At 37.5% G+C, this 20052-nt stretch overlaps 1 protein-coding gene across 1 annotated transcript; it reads right to left on the minus strand.

Moving 5' to 3' along the window:
- Positions 1–590: 590 nt before the first annotated feature.
- Positions 591–19008, minus strand: LOC139667197 (CD59 glycoprotein-like). Its single transcript, XM_071546630.1, has 3 exons — positions 18914–19008; positions 17559–17669; positions 591–2571 (listed from the first exon to the last, which is right to left on the minus strand). The coding sequence occupies exons 1-3, from the start codon at positions 18969–18971 to the stop codon at positions 2381–2383; spliced, it is 360 nt and encodes a 119-aa protein (XP_071402731.1). The 5' UTR covers positions 18972–19008; the 3' UTR covers positions 591–2380.
- Between the last annotated feature and the right edge of the window lie 1044 nt (positions 19009–20052).

The raw sequence follows: 20052 nt of genomic DNA on the forward strand, positions 1-20052 counted from the left end.
GAGGAGTTAGGACGTATTTTTTTGACTATTCGACCGCAGCCCAGGTCTAGGGATTCAAACTGGTGACTTTTCAGTCACAACCCTGTAATAATAATAATAGTTATAGCTGCAAGCAGAAATACGGCGACTGGGCTTGTCCTAGCTATTTAGTAGTTTAGAGAGAGAAAAGGAAATAAAATGTTTTAGTATTCATTCAGAATTCTTTGTAAGCCTCTATAAAATCTAAAACAAAGGTAAAACAATTTAGTCAGGGGGAAGAAAGAAGTAAAAAAGAGTTTACTGCGTATTAAACCTGAAATAACAGTTTTGGAATATATTTTTTTTAAAAGTTCAAAGAAATTGAAGAAACGATTTGTAATTCCCATGCATACATAATAATTCAGAAAATATTTCTATGTAATTGTTTTGAATGTGGTTCCTCTCTAAATGTTTTTCAAGTATGCAAAATTTAAATAATACAATGACCACATAATTAAACAATTGCCAAAATTACAAATTTTAAGATAAATGGATGAAATTTACCACGTCATCTACAACATGTCTTCTGTCAGACAAATTCATGTGAAGATCAAGAAAATATTACATTATTAAGAAAATGTGTAAAATACCATTTACAGTAAAACATTTAAATGCACTGTGGGCTCAATTTTTGTTGTATCAAAAATCCAAATAGATGGTTTGTCGGGCACAGTCTGAAGGTGGAGGAGGAGTTAGGTTTTATACTTCATAATTTGTACTACGTTACAGAATATGAAAGTTTCTTGTCACTTGGGCCTACAATTTGGTGAAAATTTCAATGCCGTAGCACGTACGGCTAATTTTTAAAAAACTGTCAAAGCTTTGAACTTTAGAAGGTTGCTATAGCGCCACCATGGGGAGAATTGACTAATGCAAAACATGAGTATACATTGTTTTGGACCGAACCAAACCAAAACAGTCCAACCAAAACTGTTTTGGTTTGGTTTTGATTTCTTGCATTTTCGTTCATGGGAAGTCAGTTTTAGTTAGAAGGAAGAAGAACGGAAGAAGATAAAAAAGAAAGAAAGAAAGAATAGATAGATAGATAGATAGATAGAAAACCAGACATGAGAATAAAGATAAAACAAAAATAGAAAGGAGACTGACATTATTACAAGCAGGGATAAAACAGGACATAAAAGAACGTGCTTGTAATGATTTAACAGAAACCTGATGACCTGATGGGTGGAGCTTCACTTGTTTAAAGAAAACTGTCATCAGACACAAAACATTACACTTTAAATAAATCACTGTTTGCATTGCAAAAGCAGGAGTTTATTTATTATCCAAGTAATTTGTGTTAATATCACAACATATAGAAATCAGTTCAGCAGTGATACTCTTACATTTGGAAAGCATTCATCAAAAAAGGAGGATTGGCAGATTCTTCAGCAGCTGAACCTACAAGTGCAATTCCTAAAAAAACATTCAGGTTAAAAGTCGATTGGAAATGTTCAGGTCATTATCATTATCTGCATTAAGAGACACACAGTCTCTGGATGTGTCTCTGTATCAGCACATGCCAGTGTGCCAGGACCATTCTTCATTACAAATTATATTCCTAATCATTTTATTGATCTCAAAACTGTACAGTTGTCAAGGAAACTGCCTGCTGCGTTGTTGTTTCCAAGGTAACCCAATGATCTTTTTATTGTTGTCTCTTATGATTTTAACACGACTCTTCCAGAAAACATGAACAACTTCAAACTACAGCAACACAGCAGATCCTGTTAGGCCAAATTACCGTCAGACAGATTCACAAACATTTTAATACTGATATTCCACATGTGAAAAAGTAAAGCAGGAAGAAACCAGTCTGATAACCAGGAATCATTACTCAGACTGTCAGGTATCAATATCTCAGATAATCAGTCAGATTATCTGATAATCAATATTTTATAACCTCAGATCATTAGATAATCTCTCACAGTATCAACATAACACAAAGAATCAGTCAGATTATAAAATTCCTGGTGATCAGGACAGATGTTGGTTAAAGCCAACTGGAGGTGAGCTTTGCAGGAGTAGTATCCTGGTTACCATGGAAACAGTACAATATACTGGTTACCATGGATATTGATATTCCTCCTACATCAATTAGTAGGCTGTTAGCTTTGGCTGTTATGAGTGTGTGTATTATCAATGTTTGGGGTGTGTGTGTGTGTGTTTTCAGTGTTCAGTGTTCAGTGTGTGTGTGTGTGTATTATCAATGTTTGGGGTGTGTGTGTGTGTGTGTGTGTGTGTTTGTGTCCGTGTGTGTTATCAATGTTTGGTGTGTGTTCAGTGTTCAGTATGTGTGTTTGTGTGTGTGTGTGTGTGTGTGTGTTCAGTATGTGTGAACACACACACACACTGTGTGTGTTCAGTGCATGCCCCAGTAGAGAGCAGCCAGCCCAGCCAACAGACCAATCAGAGGCCTTGCTGCTGTGGCGTGGGCGGAGTTACAGAGGTTTGATGGGCAGCAGCGAAAGCTGGCAGGAGTGAAGGGAAACGTGGCCGACAGCTTCTGGAAGTCACAGTCCTCTAACTGGAGGCACTTCGAGTAGGTCTTTCCTACAAGAGAAACACATTATTATTATTATTATTATTATTATTATTATTATTATTATAGTTAGAGTAGGTCTTTCCTACAAGAGAAACACATTATTATTATTATTATTATTATAGTTAGAGTAGGTCTTTCCTACAAGAGAAACACATTATTATTATTATTATTATTATAGTTAGAGTAGGTCTTTCCTACAAGAGAAACACATTATTATTATTATTATTATTATTATTATAGTTAGAGTAGGTCTTTCCTACAAGAGAAACACATTATTATTATTATTATTATTATTATAGTTAGAGTAGGTCTTTCCTACAAGAGAAACACATTATTATTATTATTATTATTATAGTTAGAGTAGGTCTTTCCTACAAGAGAAACACATTATTATTATTATTATTATTATTATTATAGTTAGAGTAGGTCTTTCCTACAAGAGAAACACATTATTATTATTATTATTATTATTATTATAGTTAGAGTAGGTCTTTCCTACAAGAGAAACACATTATTATTATTATTATTATTATTATAGTTAGAGTAGGTCTTTCCTACAAGAGAAACACATTATTATTATTATTATTATTATTATTATTATAGTTAGAGTAGGTCTTTCCTACAAGAGAAACACATTATTATTATTATTATTATTATTATTATAGTTAGAGTAGGTCTTTCCTACAAGAGAAACACATTATTATTATTATTATTATTATAGTTAGAGTAGGTCTTTCCTACAAGAGAAACACATTATTATTATTATTATTATTATTATTATTATTATTATAGTTAGAGTAGGTCTTTCCTACAAGAGAAACACATTATTATTATTATTATTATTATAGTTAGAGTAGGTCTTTCCTACAAGAGAAACACATTATTATTATTATTATTATTATTATTATTATAGTTAGAGTAGGTCTTTCCTACAAGAGAAACACATTATTATTATTATTATTATTATTATAGTTAGAGTAGGTCTTTCCTACAAGAGAAACACATTATTATTATTATTATTATTATTATTATAGTTAGAGTAGGTCTTTCCTACAAGAGAAACACATTATTATTATTATTATTATTATAGTTAGAGTAGGTCTTTCCTACAAGAGAAACACATTATTATTATTATTATTATTATTATTATTATAGTTAGAGTAGGTCTTTCCTACAAGAGAAACACATTATTATTATTATTATTATTATTATTATTATTATAGTTAGAGTAGGTCTTTCCTACAAGAGAAACACATTATTGTTATTATTATTATTATTATTATTATTGTTATTATAAATATTATCATTATTATTATAGAGTAGGTCTTTCCTATGAGAGAAACATTTTTTTTATTATTATTATTGTTAATAGTTCAAGCACATAGTGCTGAACAACTCTTGTTTTGCTACTCATTTATTTTTGTTTATTATTATTCTTTTCTTAATCCGCCGTGAGACGGTACATGCTACAGACTTGAAATTTGTTACAGTGATTGGAAACGGTGTGAAATTCTGGACAAACAAAAATAAAAAAATGTTCATCAGTTTGATGTCAGTTAGCTCTGCTGGCGGTGAAGAAAATGTTTCTCTTTTCCTTTACAGAGAGATCTGTAGGTAGACTACAAGATTCCAGCAGTTTCAGAACTTGATTTTGTGATGTGAGTCTATGGCAGCAGTCAAAACAGAAAAAACACGAGTGAGTGATTTTTTTGAAAGTGTAAATATTAATCATTCCAAAAGTATCAAAGGTACCACAATATCCTTTTACTTCCTGGTTTAAAATAAAAATATGTTGGTGTCTATGCATTTGTAAGGACCTGGGTGGTTTATTCTCTGAGATAATGAGCTGTGAATATAGCTCCAGAATTAAGTATTCAAATTGACAGGTCAAAAACCAGCTGTGACACATGGAAGGAAGCCAGTCTGTGTCCATAAAGAAGAGGTTCTGAAGTAAAAATAATATAAAGTTGGAAATGTATCCTTTTCCTTCATTAAAACAAAATTAGGGCAATTGAATTGCCTAAAATAACCCTAAAATAAATTCAATTTCAAATTATGTGATTCAAATTCAGTTTTTTAATGCAATTATTCAAGTTCAGCAATTAATTCAAATATAAATAATTCAATTTCAGTTTCTAGTGACACATATTACTGTCAATAATGGAGGATCAGATTAAAACTGAGTATCACTGCCATGCAGCTTGGTGTTAATACTGAGTCAGTATCATGGAAGGTGTTTTCAGCCTCTTGGTTACTGAGTGACAAACAGAGAAACATGTCTCATCTACACTGTATCAAGAAAATCTGACATGGAATCGCTGTGGATGTACTCATGTACTCTCATGTACTTTAGGTTGAGGGTTAGGGCATTTTTTTTCATGGGAGTTTTTCCTTGTATGTTTTGAGGCTCTCAGGCTGGTGGAGTTGTTAGGATCTGTAGGACAGATAAAATCTACTGCTGTGTGTCTTACTCTTCCTGATGTTTGTTCTATATTATTCTGTTCTACAACTGATTTTTGATCAGTTAGATCTAGTTACATTTATTAATACACAGGATATGATGTTAATATCCCTTGTGCCATAATCCAAGGCAAGCATTCATATAGAGGCCGATTCAGAGTTTAACAGAATGATACACTAGTCCAGGGGTGTAACACTGAGCTCACGGCTCGGTACCATACGCGGTACACTGACGATATTTTTAACAAAGTTTAAATGAAAACAAATTATGACTATAGAAGATTCTTTCTTTATTGCTTTGACATAAAATGTAAAAAAACCCAATATTTTCGACTCAAAGTTTAACCTATTCCTAGTTTCTTTTATAATGGTTTGTTTCTTTGTTATATATTTTTCAGTGCAAAAAGCAAATAATAGAATCTGTTGAATAAAATAACTCAGCTTTTAACAGTGGATGCTTGTCTAAATGAAAGAAATTGTAAATGAAAATAAAATGTCTAAACAAGGATGTACTCTTTATCATTTATGCAAATGTCTGAACATTGATCTAACATTCTCCAAACACCTTAGTTGGCAGGCAGGCCACAAAACTTCAACTTAAATTAAAACAACAAATATGTTCAGATACTGATTTTCTAACCTAGGAAGACATGTTTTATTTATTTATTTTATTTTTTTAAAGCAAATTAGCATGTCAACATTTTCAGGCAGCAGCTGACACCTTTGACAGATAGCTACGTACACACTGCCAGAATGTGGTAGTGACAACCGAATTTATGAATGAGAGTGAATTTGCATATTATGTCTGGTTCACACTGGAGCAGAGCAGAGTAAAAGTTACCAGACTGTCTGTAGGGTAACAGGAGTCACTCCACTCCTCTGACCTCGCAATGGTTGTAAATAATGTCTGTAACCATAGTAACGTTCACTTCAGACCAATATGGCGGCTACCATCGCCTGTATTTTCAGTTTACACACCACTAACACCAGTAACCAGAGGCGTCAATTTATCCATAAGATCTTAATAAACCGCCACAGACAGCGGTGTCATATTCTATTTTTCCACCACATGACTTCATACTTTCAACCGCGACATCTGGGCCGAGACGCAGAACTGGAGGAACAACCGTTTGATATCTATGGGAACAACAGACCTGCCAATATTTTGAGTACCACAATAGTGTAACGCTTAGTTCACATGCTTTCGCACCACTTCGCTTCGCACACGGTCATTTCCCCACTCATCGCCACATCATCAAGTTATTCAACATATAAATCGCCTATTAAGAAAACAATACAATCATATATTCTTGAGAAAAATTCCTTTAATTTGCAATGGGGGGGTGTTTCTTTTCCTTGAAATTTTCTGTTCCTAAGGCTAAGTTATAGTCAGTGGTGGAAAGTACTGTACTTAAGTACAGTTTTGAGGTACCTGTACTTTACTTGAGTATTTCCATTTCATGCTACTTTGTACTTATACTCCACTACATTTTAGAGGGAAATATTGTACTTTTTACTCCAGTAAATTTCACAGCTATAGTTACTAGTTACTTTTCAGATCAATATTTTATATTTAAAACATTTGATCATCTTTATAAAATAACTATAAAATAGCATTGTTATAGATTAGACTACCCAAAAGTAAAGCTAAATTGTTAAGATTAGCTTCACGTTGACAACTTTAAAATGCTGCTTACATGTACATGTATGTCAATAAATCAGTATTAATATTCCAATCATTTATGAAAAATATAACTCTCTAAATGGGGACAGTTTGCATCATGAGTACGTTTACTTTGATACTCTAAGTACATTTTGCTGCCAATACTTATGTACTTTTACTTAAGCAATATTTTGAATGCAGGACTTTTACTTGTAATGGAGTATCTTTACTACTTCTACTTAAGTAAAAGATCTCAGTACTTCTTCCACCATTGGTTATAGACTACACAGTGCCAACACACACACACACACACACACACACACACACACACACACACACACACACACCTCCCGGTAACTTTCTAGGTAACGTGCACTCACTTTTTTTTCATCCTGCCACGATCTGCTCTTCTCATTACAGTTACGGGTTTGGCTGCAATAATAATTAGTATTATGACTATTATGAAAAGTCATGTTTAACAATCTGCGACACACGGACAATATAACTTAACGTTACTTTGCCAACTTAAATACCTGGTGAACAAGCAACCTAGCTTGAAAATTACGTAACATTAGGCTAACGTTATTAATGTTAAATATTTTCCCAAGGTTGGCAGGTCTGCGTTAACTTAAGTTAACTCAATTCACAATTTCAACTTTCCACATCCCCCCAGTCCGTTTACCTTTGCAAAGGAGTTAAAAGAACTGTCCTCACTTGAGGAACCAGCCAGCCGGAGTGAGGAGGGGGAAGGAGAGGGATAAATCGATGTTGTGTGATTGATTTGCAGTCTCTTGAAATGACATTACGCATTTGTCAATCATGATCATCTCCACTTGATATTTGGGTGAAGGCGGGGGAATGAATCCGGCGCTATGATTGGTCAAACTCTTCTACTTCTTTTGTTTTTCGGCAGGCTAGACCATAGAGATATAACACTATTGTGTTATATCTCTATGGGTTAGACGCTGCTGCCTCTTGCTGTTAGACTTGAGTACTGCACGTGCACAACTGAACTCACAGGCGTCACCATCTTTTTGCGTAGTTTAGAGTGACAAATCGTACCAGCGTACTTTGATGTCAAAATGCGTACCTGCTACGCAAAATCAGGTTGGCAGGTCTGGAACAACCACAATGTTGAGGAAACAGACTGGATAGAAAATTTGAGAATGTCTCACAACATTTACCTCAGTCTCTTTCAAAATAACGATGATGTTACATAACGTAACGAGTGTATTTCGATTTCAGTGCTTTCCATTTTCACACCCGGGTCTCGAGTGAACGTCGGTGTCGATGATGTCATAACGCCAGTCAGGCAAACTAGGATCTAGGATTATTGATTCCGCCCCCTGGCGTTTAAAGTATGTAAATGAAAACAAAGAGTAGTCTACATTTTGGTGGTGCAGCTAATTGATAATCTGTACTTGACATCGAAAACAATTTTTCACCTCCACGATGCCCATCGTCACGTTTTTCGATCATAAACTTTCGTCCCACGATATATCGTTACACCCCTATACACTACCATACCAGTGAGCACCATTGAAAACATCAGGCTACACGGTAATAAATCTACAGCACCATAAGACAGGCAGCAAAATCCACCAGCTACCTACTCTAGCTTCAGGGTGAGTGAGTGTAGGCAAATCATTGGTGTTATCAAGTGGGCTCCTCCTTCACCCATGTTTTGTTGAATTAGGCCCATGACATTCAAGAAGGCTCAACAGTGTATTCCAGTGTCCCAGAAACAGAAACACACTCCTCTTTGCCCAGACTCAGCAGACCCAAGTCCACTACACTGCTGCTGCTGTCACCTGCACCTTGTTATCAACAACACTACTTTACATCACACACTACCATCAATATCCTTTTCTATTCAGAACATTAAGTTACACGCTGCATCTAAACCCTACCAAGTCACACATTATGAAGTTTACATCCTACACTGCCCAAGCAGAGAGCATATACCGACTCAGCAGTCTGCATATCCACATTGTATCTGCTTAGGCAAAGTTAAGTCTGACTGGCCCTGCTGGCTTATCTGGCAGCTTCTTAATGAATGCCAGGGCCGCTCAGCTGTCCAACCACTCTCAATGTTTATATAAGTCACATGATTAATCAGAGATCCCATTTGTGCGGGCTATAGGTATGGTTGCTACCAACTTAATCAAACAAATTCTAGCACAAGCTTATCTCAGTATTCTACTAGACACTTAGGCCCTGTTTATGCGGGCTCTAAGTCGTATTACCAAACAAGTTCTGACTCACTATGTTCACTCATGCTGCCAAGCTAATGCTAACACAAGGCTGACCCAAACCTGCTAGCAATCTGATGCTAGTACCTGGCTAACCCAAGAATGCTACAAAGCCAGTGCTAACACAAGACTGACACAAGCATTCTACCAAGTCAATGCTAACACAAGGCATATACAGTGCCTTGCAAAAGTATTCACCCCCCTTGGCGTTTTTCCTATTTTGTTGCATTACAACCTGTAATTTAAATGGATTTTTATTTGGATTTTATGTAATGGACCTACACAAAATTGTCCAAATTGGTGAAGTGAAATGAAAAAAAAACTTGTTTTAAAAAATTCTAAAAAATAAAAAACTGAAAAGTGGTACGTGCATATGTATTCACCCCCTTTGCTATGAAGCCCCTAAATAAGATCTGGTGCTACCAATTACCTCCAGAAGTCACAGAATTAGTTAAATAAAGTCCACCTGTGTACAATCTAAGTGTCACATGATCTGTCACATGATCTCAGTATATATACACCTGTTCTGAAAGGCCCCAGAGTCTGCAACACCACTAAGCAAGGGGCACCACCAAGCAAGCGGCACCATGAAGACCAAGGAGCACTCCAAACAGGTCAGGGACAAAGTTCTGGAGAAGTACAGATCAGGGTTGGGTTATAAAAAAATATCCAAAACTTTGAACATCCCACGGAGCACCATTAAATCTATTATTACAAAATGGAAAGAATATGGCACCACAACAAACCTGCCAAGAGAGGGCCGCCCACCAAAACTCACGGACCAGGCAAGGAGGGCATTGATCAGAGAGGCAACAAAGAGACCAAAGATAACCCTGAAGGAACTGGAAAGCTCCACAGCGGAGATTGGAGTATCTGTCCATAGGACCACTTTAAGCCGTACACTCCACAGAGCTGGGCTTTATGGAAGAGTGGCCAGAAAAAAGCCATTGCTTAAAGAAAAAAATAAGAAAGCACGTTTGGAGTTCGCCAAAAGGCATGTGGGAGACTCCCAAAACATATGGAAGAAGGTACTCTGGTCAGATGAGACTAAAATTGAACTTTTTGGCCATCAAGGAAAACGCTATGTCTGGTGCAAACCCAACACCTCTCATCACCCCGAGAACACCATCCGCAGTGAAGCATGGTGGTGGCAGCATCATGCTGTGGGGATGTTTTTCATCGGCAGGGACTGGGAAACTGGTCAGAATTGAAGGAATGATGGATGGTGCTAAATACAGGGAAATTCTTGAAGAAAACCTGTTTCAGTCTTCCAGAGATTTGAGACTGGGACGGAGGTTCACTTTCCAGCAGGACAATGACCCTAAGCATACTGCTAAAGCAACACTTGAGTGGTTTAAGGGGAAACATTTAAATGTCTTGGAATGGCCTAGTCAAAACCCAGACCTCAATCCAATTGAGAATCTGTGGTATGACTTAAAGATTGCTGTACACCAGCGGAACCCATCCAACTTGAAGGAGCTGGAGCAGTTTTGCCTTGAAGAATGGGCAAAAATCCCAGTGGCTAGATGTGCAAAGCTTATAGAGACATACCCCAAGAGACTTGCAGCTGTAATTGCTGCAAAAGGTGGCTCTACAAAGTATTGACTTTGGGGGGGGTGAATAGTTATGCACGCTCAATTTTTCAGTTTTTTTGTCTTATTTCTTGTTTGTTTCACAATAAAAATATATTTTGCATCTCCAAAGTTGTAGGCATGTTGTGTAAATCAAATGATACAAACCCCCAGAAAATCCATTTTAATTCCAGGTTGTAAGGCAACAAAATAGGAAAAATGCCAAGGGGGGTGAATACTTTTTCAAGGCACTGTACAAGCATTTCATTATGTTCATTGTATAGGTCACCCAGCACCAAAACACCCACTCCGCAATTTTGCCCTAAGAAATTAACAGTAACAACCGTAACTGTTTTAATAAGATTAGACAGATTAGATGGGAATACAACCCCAAGATATTCAATTCCTATATCTGGCCACCTGAAATTCCCAGTCTGAAATACGTTTTTTTTTTTTTTTTTTATAAAGGCAGTATGCAGTCAAAGCCAGAGCCTCGCACTCAGTTGATTTTGTATCCTGAATTCGGAAAATTAATTAATCAAGGACAGTAGAGATAAGATTGATTTCTCTGGATCTGTCACAAAGGTTAAAATGTCATCAGCATAAAGCATTAGCAATTTGAATGCCAGGAAAATCTGGATTTTTTTCCGAATGGTGACTGCCACAGGCTCTAACGCGAGGGCGAACAGGGTTGGTGAGGCTGGGTCTCCTTGCCAGGTACCTCTGCCAAGCTTAAAGTAAGGAGATATAAGACCATTGGTTACTACTGCAGCGGTAGGTTGGAGCTGCAGTGGAGCCACTGTGGCCTCAAACCACGACCACAAAGCCACAAACCACATTACATCCAACAAGCATCTTAAGTTATCTGTGGAATGGCGGTTGCCTATGAAACCTACTTAGTCTGGGTGGACCAGGGTGGGAATAACCTTATCTAGTCTATTAGCTAGTATTTTGGAGAGGATTCAACTATCATAAATTATCAAAGAAATTGGTCTAAAACTGCGGCAATCAGTTGATTCTTTATCTTTTTTGAGGATAAGGGTAACAAGCGCTTGGTGGGAGTCGGCGGAAGCGCACCATTCCCATAGGAGTCTGAAAACATGTCGAGGATCATAGAAGCCAGCTCGGGGGCAAAGCGTTTAGAAAATTCGGCTGTAAAGCCATCTAGACCCAGGGCTTTCCCTGAGGGTAGATTTTCACACACCCATACCTTTCACACATCTGAATATAGGGAATCATCCTCCTTTCTTCATTTGGAATACCAGACTGTTCTGATTAATCAAAGGGGCGGTCACCATTGGGTGAGAATGGGAATACATACCAATGTGTCAATACAAAGGAACAAAAGACTGTTGTTGACACTTGCCAGAGTTTCATCACATCATAAATCTTTCCACTCTCCACATTCTTCTTTAAACCTACTTTCAACCCTATACTTCCCCAAAACATCTTTAATGAGTTTATTATGTAGGTTGAAGTATATACTAAATGTGTTAACTATATATATGTTGAAGTTGTTTAATTAGTAGTGAATTGTATGCATACACAATGTTGTCTAGTCTATTTGAGGAAATAATTACAATTATATCACTCTCTCTCTCTTTTGCATTGTACCACACTGCCACCTTGTGGTCATTTTTAGCTATGATATGCCAGTATAATATCAACCACGTTTGATTGTATTAAATGGTTAAATTGAAACACAAGTTATATATATGAGATAACTTGGTGAAGACTGTATAGCCACAGATTAGACCATGAAGGTTTATTTGAGGTCCTTCAATTGATGTGCTAGCTATATACATTCGAATGTAAGTTCACAGGTTTTTATTATTTTGATCAATTGACAACAGTAATTGGTGGAGATGTAAAATACTGGCGTATTATTTTAAAAAAATAAATCTTTATTAAGATCATTGAGTAATGGATCCCAAAATAAAATAGACTAGAGGAAGAATTTCTCTTACATTCATTTTCCCCCCCTCTCTCTCCCTATTCAGGGTGGAATCTTCTCAAACAAAGAAATTAATTAGTAAACAAGGCGCAACAGAAAAAGACCGCGGCGCATGATTTGCATGGCAAACCACGCCTGAAAATTCAAAGATCTATAAAACTTTCTTATCTGGCTTTTTTGGCAGGTCAACATTCCGCCCTCGCCAAGAAACCTGCTGAAACCAAGATCAACAATTTTAGCTGCAATTCGCCTTTAGTGAAACTTAGAGTTTGAGCCTGGAGTCAGAGACGTCTTCTCCAGATTAACTTAAGAATCGCTTGCATGAAGTTTGAACCTCGTGTCTAATAGTTAAGAAGTTATCAACGCCCGGCCAAGCGAAGATTGCTTTCAAAGCTATTTAGGAACGAGATTATTTAGACTTTTACAACAGTTAGAAGAGCTAGAAACTTCAACTCCATCCAGCAGCCAACACTGGTGCAACATCTCCACAGTGTTCCACATCCAGACAGGCCTGTTGTAGGAAAGCCCCCTGGCAAATATACACTGATGTGGGTGGAGATAATCGGTCTTTTCCGGACATGTTTGGATGTGTGTTAAGGTGGAAAACAGACTTTTCCGGACGTATTTGGACCATGTGTGCAGGTGCACAGAGATTCCCGGTGAGTGTACAGTGATATCTGGTAATTTGCGACAGTATACTGGAGTGAGCTGACATTTAACGAGGCGTGTACAGTGAGAGAAATCTCCGGTACACAAAAGTTGTGCGTTCTCGGGGAATTACGGATGTGTGGCAGCCTGAATATCTCCCGGCACGTCGGAGACGTCCGGATTCAGTGCGTTTCCGTACTTCTGTACAGAGATGTACAGGATGGAAACGTAACTTTTCTCCTAATGAATAAAAAAACAAAACAAAAACAAAAAAATACTAAAAAACGCAGCATTCGAATACTGATTTGGACATCGATTACCATGGCAACGGTCGAAGCTTCGAAGCATTCGGGTCAGCCCTACTTGAATAGTTAAATAAATATTCCCATTTATTGCAAAGAAGTTGTCATGTGTTTCCTTACTTGCAGAGAAAAGTAATCCCTGAACTGAAAAGAATTCATGATCTTTAGATTGATGACTGATTAGTATGAGTAAAGGTCTAATTTCCTTCATTTACGAAGGTGGTGCTAAATTCTAAATTTTATATTTTCGACTCTACACGCTACAAAAGGGAATGCCGAAATGCTGAGCGCAAATGGAGGAAGACAAAACCCCACATTGATTTAGAAATTTTAAAAAACAGTCAATATAAATATAAGTATAACTAAAAAATGCTAGACAATCATTTTTCTCTGGTATCAATAACAATCACAGAACCAATGCACAAACTATTTTCAGTACTACTGACAACCTGATAAACCCAATGCCTGTTGTATCATGTGACCTGCTCTCTACTGCTAGATGTGAAGAGTTTGCTACCTTCTGTAATGATAAGATCACTAATAACAGATCCAAAATCAAACCAGTCCAAGACTGGTTTGATTTTGGACTGGTTTGATTTTGGAATATATATATATATATATATATGTATATACACCCCAACAGATTTGTCAGAAAACCTTTAGTTTCCTTTCAGAATCAACATTTTCTATGGGATACTATACTACAAAATACTCCCACAAATGTGGGCCATTGATTGCAAACAAGATTTGTTAATTTGCACACACAAAAAAGTTATTTTCCTAACAAATTCATTAAAGACCATGTTGCAAAAATGAGTACACCCCAATGAAAGTCTTAGGAGCAAAGCTAAATTTTAGACTACAAAATTCTAATTAACAACAATTCAACCACAGGTGAGTCTAATTATTCATTAAACAGGTGTCCAGCAGACAGTTGACTATAAAAGGGTGTTACTTAACAAAGAAAACCCCTTCCCATTTCATGCTGTCAGCAATGGCACCACATGGAAGAGAAATGTCACAAGACCTGAGAAAGAAAATAATTTCTTTACACAAGAAAGGTGAAGGCTACAAGAAGATCAGCAAAGCTTTACTCATCAGTCAGAATACTGCAGCAAAACCATCTCACAGAGACGTCCGGGCCGTCCACGGAAGTTAACACCTCGACAGGAGCGTCTTCTGATGAGAAGGGTTGAAGAAAATCGCCATGCAAGTTCTCTGCAGTTAGCTAAAGAAGTAGAAAGCCAAACTGGGGTGACTGTTTCCCGTGACACAATACGGCGTACACTGCAGAGGAACGGCATGCATGGGTGTCGTCCACGAAGGAAGCCTCTCCTAAAGCCCATGCACAAAAAAGCCCACCTAGGATTTGCCAGGGCCCATGCTGAAAAAGATGAAGACTACTGGGACTCTATACTCTGGAGTGATGAGACCAAGATAAATGTTTTTGGAACTGATGGCTTCAAAACTGTATGGCGTCGCAAAGGTGAGGAGTACAAAGACAAATGCATGGTGCCTACAGTGAAACACGGTGGTGGCGGTGTCCTTATGTGGGGCTGCTGGTGTCGGGGAGCTGCATTTCATTGATGGTATCATGAATTCACAGATGTGCTGCTCTATACTGAAAGAGAAGATGCTACCATCACTCCGTGCCCTTGGTTGTCGTGCAATTTTCCAACATGACAATGATCCAAAACACACATCTAAGGCCACTGTTGCATTTCTGAAGAAGAACAGGGTCAAAGGGATTCAGTGGCCAAGTATGTCTCCTGATCTGAACCCAGTCGAACACCTATGGGGAATTCTGAAGAGACGAGTTGAGCGTCGCTCTCCATCCAGCACCCGGGCTCTAAAAGAGGTTGTTCTTGAAGAATGGAAAAAGATCGATGTTGCAATATGTCGCCAACTTGTTCATTCCATGCCTAGAAGACTTGGTGCTGTCCTTGAAAATCATGGAGGTCAAACAAAATACTAGATGTAGTAGTTTTTGTTGTGGTGTGTTTTTATTTTTGCATCAACTAATTTGAATAAAACTGAAGATTTTGTAATCTAAGTTATATTATTAACCTTACTTTCATGTTATGAGTTAAACAAATGTTCTAAAAACTCAGTTTTGTCAAAATTTTGGAAATTGTTCTTGTGTTCATTGAGATATTGATTAAAATCTTACTTTTCAAAGGGGGTGTACTCATTTATGCTGAGCACTGTATATATATATATATATATGTATATATATATATATATTCAAGATCAAAGTAATCCAGCGCACACCGGGATTGTTCAAATCGACTTTTTTAGTTTAATTCATGAATTAAACTAAAAAAGTTGATTTGAACAAACATAATGTTACCCCCAAAAAACATAATTATAAACTACTCGTGTAATTAAGATTACACGAGTAATTAATTTTGTCTTTATTTCATTGATTTACATATATTAAGATGAACGCGCACGTCAGCCATCGAGAATTGATATAATAATAAATACCTAACCAAAAAACAAACAAAAAAACTTCCTCAGAACAAGTTTAAGTAGTGCCCAACCACCAGATTTACATATCATACTTACAATCCATTGACTTTCCATCAATGATGTTCACTGCGTTTTTGTTTTTGTATGTTTTGTATAAGTTTGTTCTGTTTTTGTCTTTGACGTCTTTATATTGTTAAATTGTTAGCAAAAAATAAAAAAATAAATAATCCACCACATGATATTTATGTGAATGGATCAGCAGTGATCAGCAGTGATCCACAGGGAACAGCAGAACCTGTCTGTGTTGGTTAGCTTAGCTTAGCAACCTCTGACCCTTCACCTTGTGAGAGGGTTATTATTATTATTATTGCTATTATTATTCTTATTATTATTATTACTATTACTATCATTATTATTGCTATTATTATTATTATTACTATCATTATTATCATTATTATTATTATTGCTATTATTATTATTATTATTATTATTATTATTATTATTATTACTATGTGAGGGAGAAGAATCTGCTCCCTCAACTGTCAGGTGAACGGCCCTCATACATTTACTGAGCACACTTCATGTTTGTACAGTATATTCAGTTTCATAATTATTATGGTTTGACTTGTTATTCTTTAAGGGTTTCTCTACTGGAAGGCCCATTTCAGTTGAGCCATCCACTTTATTTGGTCATACAGGTTCATGGGCTGTTTTCTGTGTCTGGTTGTGGTTTGTTTCTAACCTTATTCTCCTTTGAGGTGCACTTCCTGGTTGAGGCCCAGATGAGTGGCAGTGTGAGAATGCTGCTGCTGATGAACCTCATTGGACTATATCAAGTGGACTGAATTGGGGAAGGGGGGGGGCTTGGGATGGGTTTGCTTTATGTAGTTTCTTTCTTTTATTCTTCCTTTGTAGGCAGTAGTGTATTTACCGCCTGTGATTAGATGTTGAACACAATATTGATAATAATGTTTATGAGGCCACTACCTGTGAAATGACTGTTTAGATGTTAACTGAAAACTCCCCTGCAGCTAAAGGTAATGGAACAGTCCGGAGAGTATTTAAGCCTAGGGTGTGGATAAGGGCGGTGGCTTGGCTGGGTTAGGGGAACCCTAACATCTTGGTTTGTCCGTTCTCTTCTTGTGTATTTTTCTCAATTGTCTGGATTATTTTTGCTGTATGGAACTGTTGCCTGTTCACTTAAAAAATCCTCAATAAATCAAAGCCTTGAAACCTGAACATGGATCTATGCTGGTTTCTTCTGCACTTCATCACTTGGTGGAAAGCAGATGCCATCCTAGGCCTCCAACCCAACATACTATCATTATTATCATTATTATTATTATTGTTATTATTGTTGTTATTATTACTATCGTTATTATTATTATCATTATTATTATTGTTATTATTATTGCTGCTGTTGATTATCACTGACTTGCTATCAAACAGCAGCACAGTGTTTTGATGAATTGATGAATTGATTGAGATTGGTGTCTAAACTGAAGCAGTGAAATGTGTTTCTTTTGTCATTTGTAATTCTCATCAAACAAGTTTGCATGGCATCTGTATAATTCTAGTCTGTGTGTGTGTGTGTGTGTGTGTGTGTGTGTGTGTGTGTGTGTGTGTGTGTGTGTGTGTGTGTGTGTGTGTGTGTGTGTGTGTGTGTGTCTCACCTGTGTTGTCACTCAGCTTCAGACAGAGGGTTTCTGCTGCACTACACTGCTGCACCTTTTCACATCGTTCAGTGGAACCATCAGGACAGGAGTAACAGCTGAGGGATTCACCTGGAACACATTATTATTGTTATTATTATTATTCTCATTATTATTATTATTACTACTATCATTAGAATTATTAGTATTATTATTATAGTACAATTATTAGTTATCAGTGGCTATCATTATATCATTACGTTTCTTCTTCTTATCATTATTATTATTATTATTATTGTTATTATCATTATTATTATTACTATTATTACCATTTCATTATTTCATTATTTTTGGGGTATTCCACAAAGTGAGATTACCGGTTAAGTCAGGCGTATTTTCAAGAAATTTGGTTCCACAAAGCAGGTTTAAATAAGGCTGAGCTCAGTTACCATGGAAACATCTTCCAGTCTAACCTGGTCCTGGTCAGGCTGAGCTTCAACTCCAGGTTAACGATCCTCTGACCGACTGCTTAATACACTATGAGCATTTAGTCAAATCCAAAGGAAAGATATATATCAACAGAAGAGAAAGCAGAGTATCGCTGCCTTGGCGTGTCGTTGGCGTGTTGTTGGCGTGTCGTTGGCGTGTTGGAGTAACACGGAGCGGTGAGCTGCTGATCCGTCCAAAAAACAAGCAGGAAAAGTTCTACAAAAAAATATCATGTGTATTCCATGGCTATGAAATAAAGGCATTTTATTTGGATGCATCAGAGACTTGAGTTCCTGTGATTTTTTTGTAGAACTTTTCCTGCCTACAATTGTTTTTCAGAAGGAAAAATATTATATATATATATATATATATTATATATATATTTTTATATATATAATATTATATTATATATATATTTATTTTTTACTAATCCATCCAGTTTGACAGACTACAGTACCAAGCTTAGGCTCGTCCACTTAACATGTAGATCTCTTTTTACAGCACTTTTGTCACCTGTCATTTTTAAATGTGCTATATTTGCTACTTGATAAACAATCCTAATAGAATTAGGATTAACTGCAATGAAAATAAGCCTAATAATGATAATGATAATAATGATAATAATAATAATAATATGTGGACCAATTGGACATTTTGAGCTGAGCATTTTAACCTTCTGCTCACGTTTATTTTGTTTATTAAATTAAATGCCATAAAAATAAAATTAAGCAGATTCCTGTCATCAGAAAGTATCTCAAAGTTTTAAACTCTGGCATCCGGGTTACAACTGTGAATCCGTACTGTTACCAGTTACCATGGCAACGGCTGTGAAGCAGGACTGGAGCCAACATGGCCGCCAGAGGAAAACCTGTTGATATTTCTCTTACCGAGTCCAAACATGGAGACTCCAACAGCCAGGAGGAAGACAGACAGACAGGTTTTCATCCTGAAACAAGAAGACAGACAGACAGGTTTTCATCCTGAAACAAGAAGACAGACAGACAGGTTTTCATCCTGAAACAAGAAGACAGACAGACAGGTTTTATCCTGAAACAAGAAGACAGACAGACAGGTTTTCATCCTGAAACAAGAAGACAGACAGACAGACAGGTTTTATCCTGTAACAAGTGGTGCGTTTCATTAGTCGTTTCAGCCGGCCCTCCTCTCCACTTCTCCTCCTTCACCTCCCCTCCTTCACTTCCCCTCCTTCACCTCCCCTCCTTCACTTCCCCTCCTCCACTTCTCCTCCTCCACCTCCCCTCCTTCACCTCCCCTACTCCACTTCTCCTCCTTCACTTCCCCTCCTCCACTTCTCCTCCTCCACCTCCCCTCCTTCACCTCCCCTCCTCCTCCATCTTCAGTGTGGTTCCATCACTCTGAACAACGATGCAGACTTCACAAGCGCATATTTCCCAGGATGCATCGTGATCGTCCGTCAATTCCGGCCATGAACAGGTGAAAAATATAAATGCAAGTAAATGCATTTATATTGCTCCCCCTCGGACCCCGCCCCCTTGTTCTGACCCCGCCCCCTTGCTCTGACCCCGCCCCCTCCTTTGACCCCCGCCCCCTTGGTATGACCCCGCCCCCTGCCTCTGACCCCGCCCCCTTGCTATGGCCCCGCCCCCTCCTCTGGCCCCGCCCCCCCGCTCTGCAAGTGGCCACTCGGGTTACGTACGGTGAAGGAGGCAGTGGCGGCCTTCGCAGTTTCACCCGTTTCAACTGAAACAGGCCCCGCCTCCCACAGGGCGACTGACATGCACGCATTGAATAATTCACCCACTTTTTATAGTGGAATATACCATATACCCTCTATACATAACCCTAACCCTAACCCTCTATACATAACCCTAACCCTAACCCTATATACATAACCCTAACCCTAACCCTATATACATAACCCTAACCCTAACCCTATATACATAACCCTAACCCTAACCCTATATACATAACCCTAACCCTAACCCTATATACATAACCCTAACCCTAACCCTATATACATAACCCTAACCCTAACCCTAACCCT

Source organism: Centroberyx affinis, unplaced genomic scaffold (assembly GCF_046629955.1).
Source record: "Centroberyx affinis isolate AG114_WGS23_722 - 3 ecotype Tasmania unplaced genomic scaffold, CSIRO-AGI_Caff_v1 ptg005362l_1, whole genome shotgun sequence".
NCBI lineage: Eukaryota > Metazoa > Chordata > Actinopteri > Beryciformes > Berycidae > Centroberyx > Centroberyx affinis.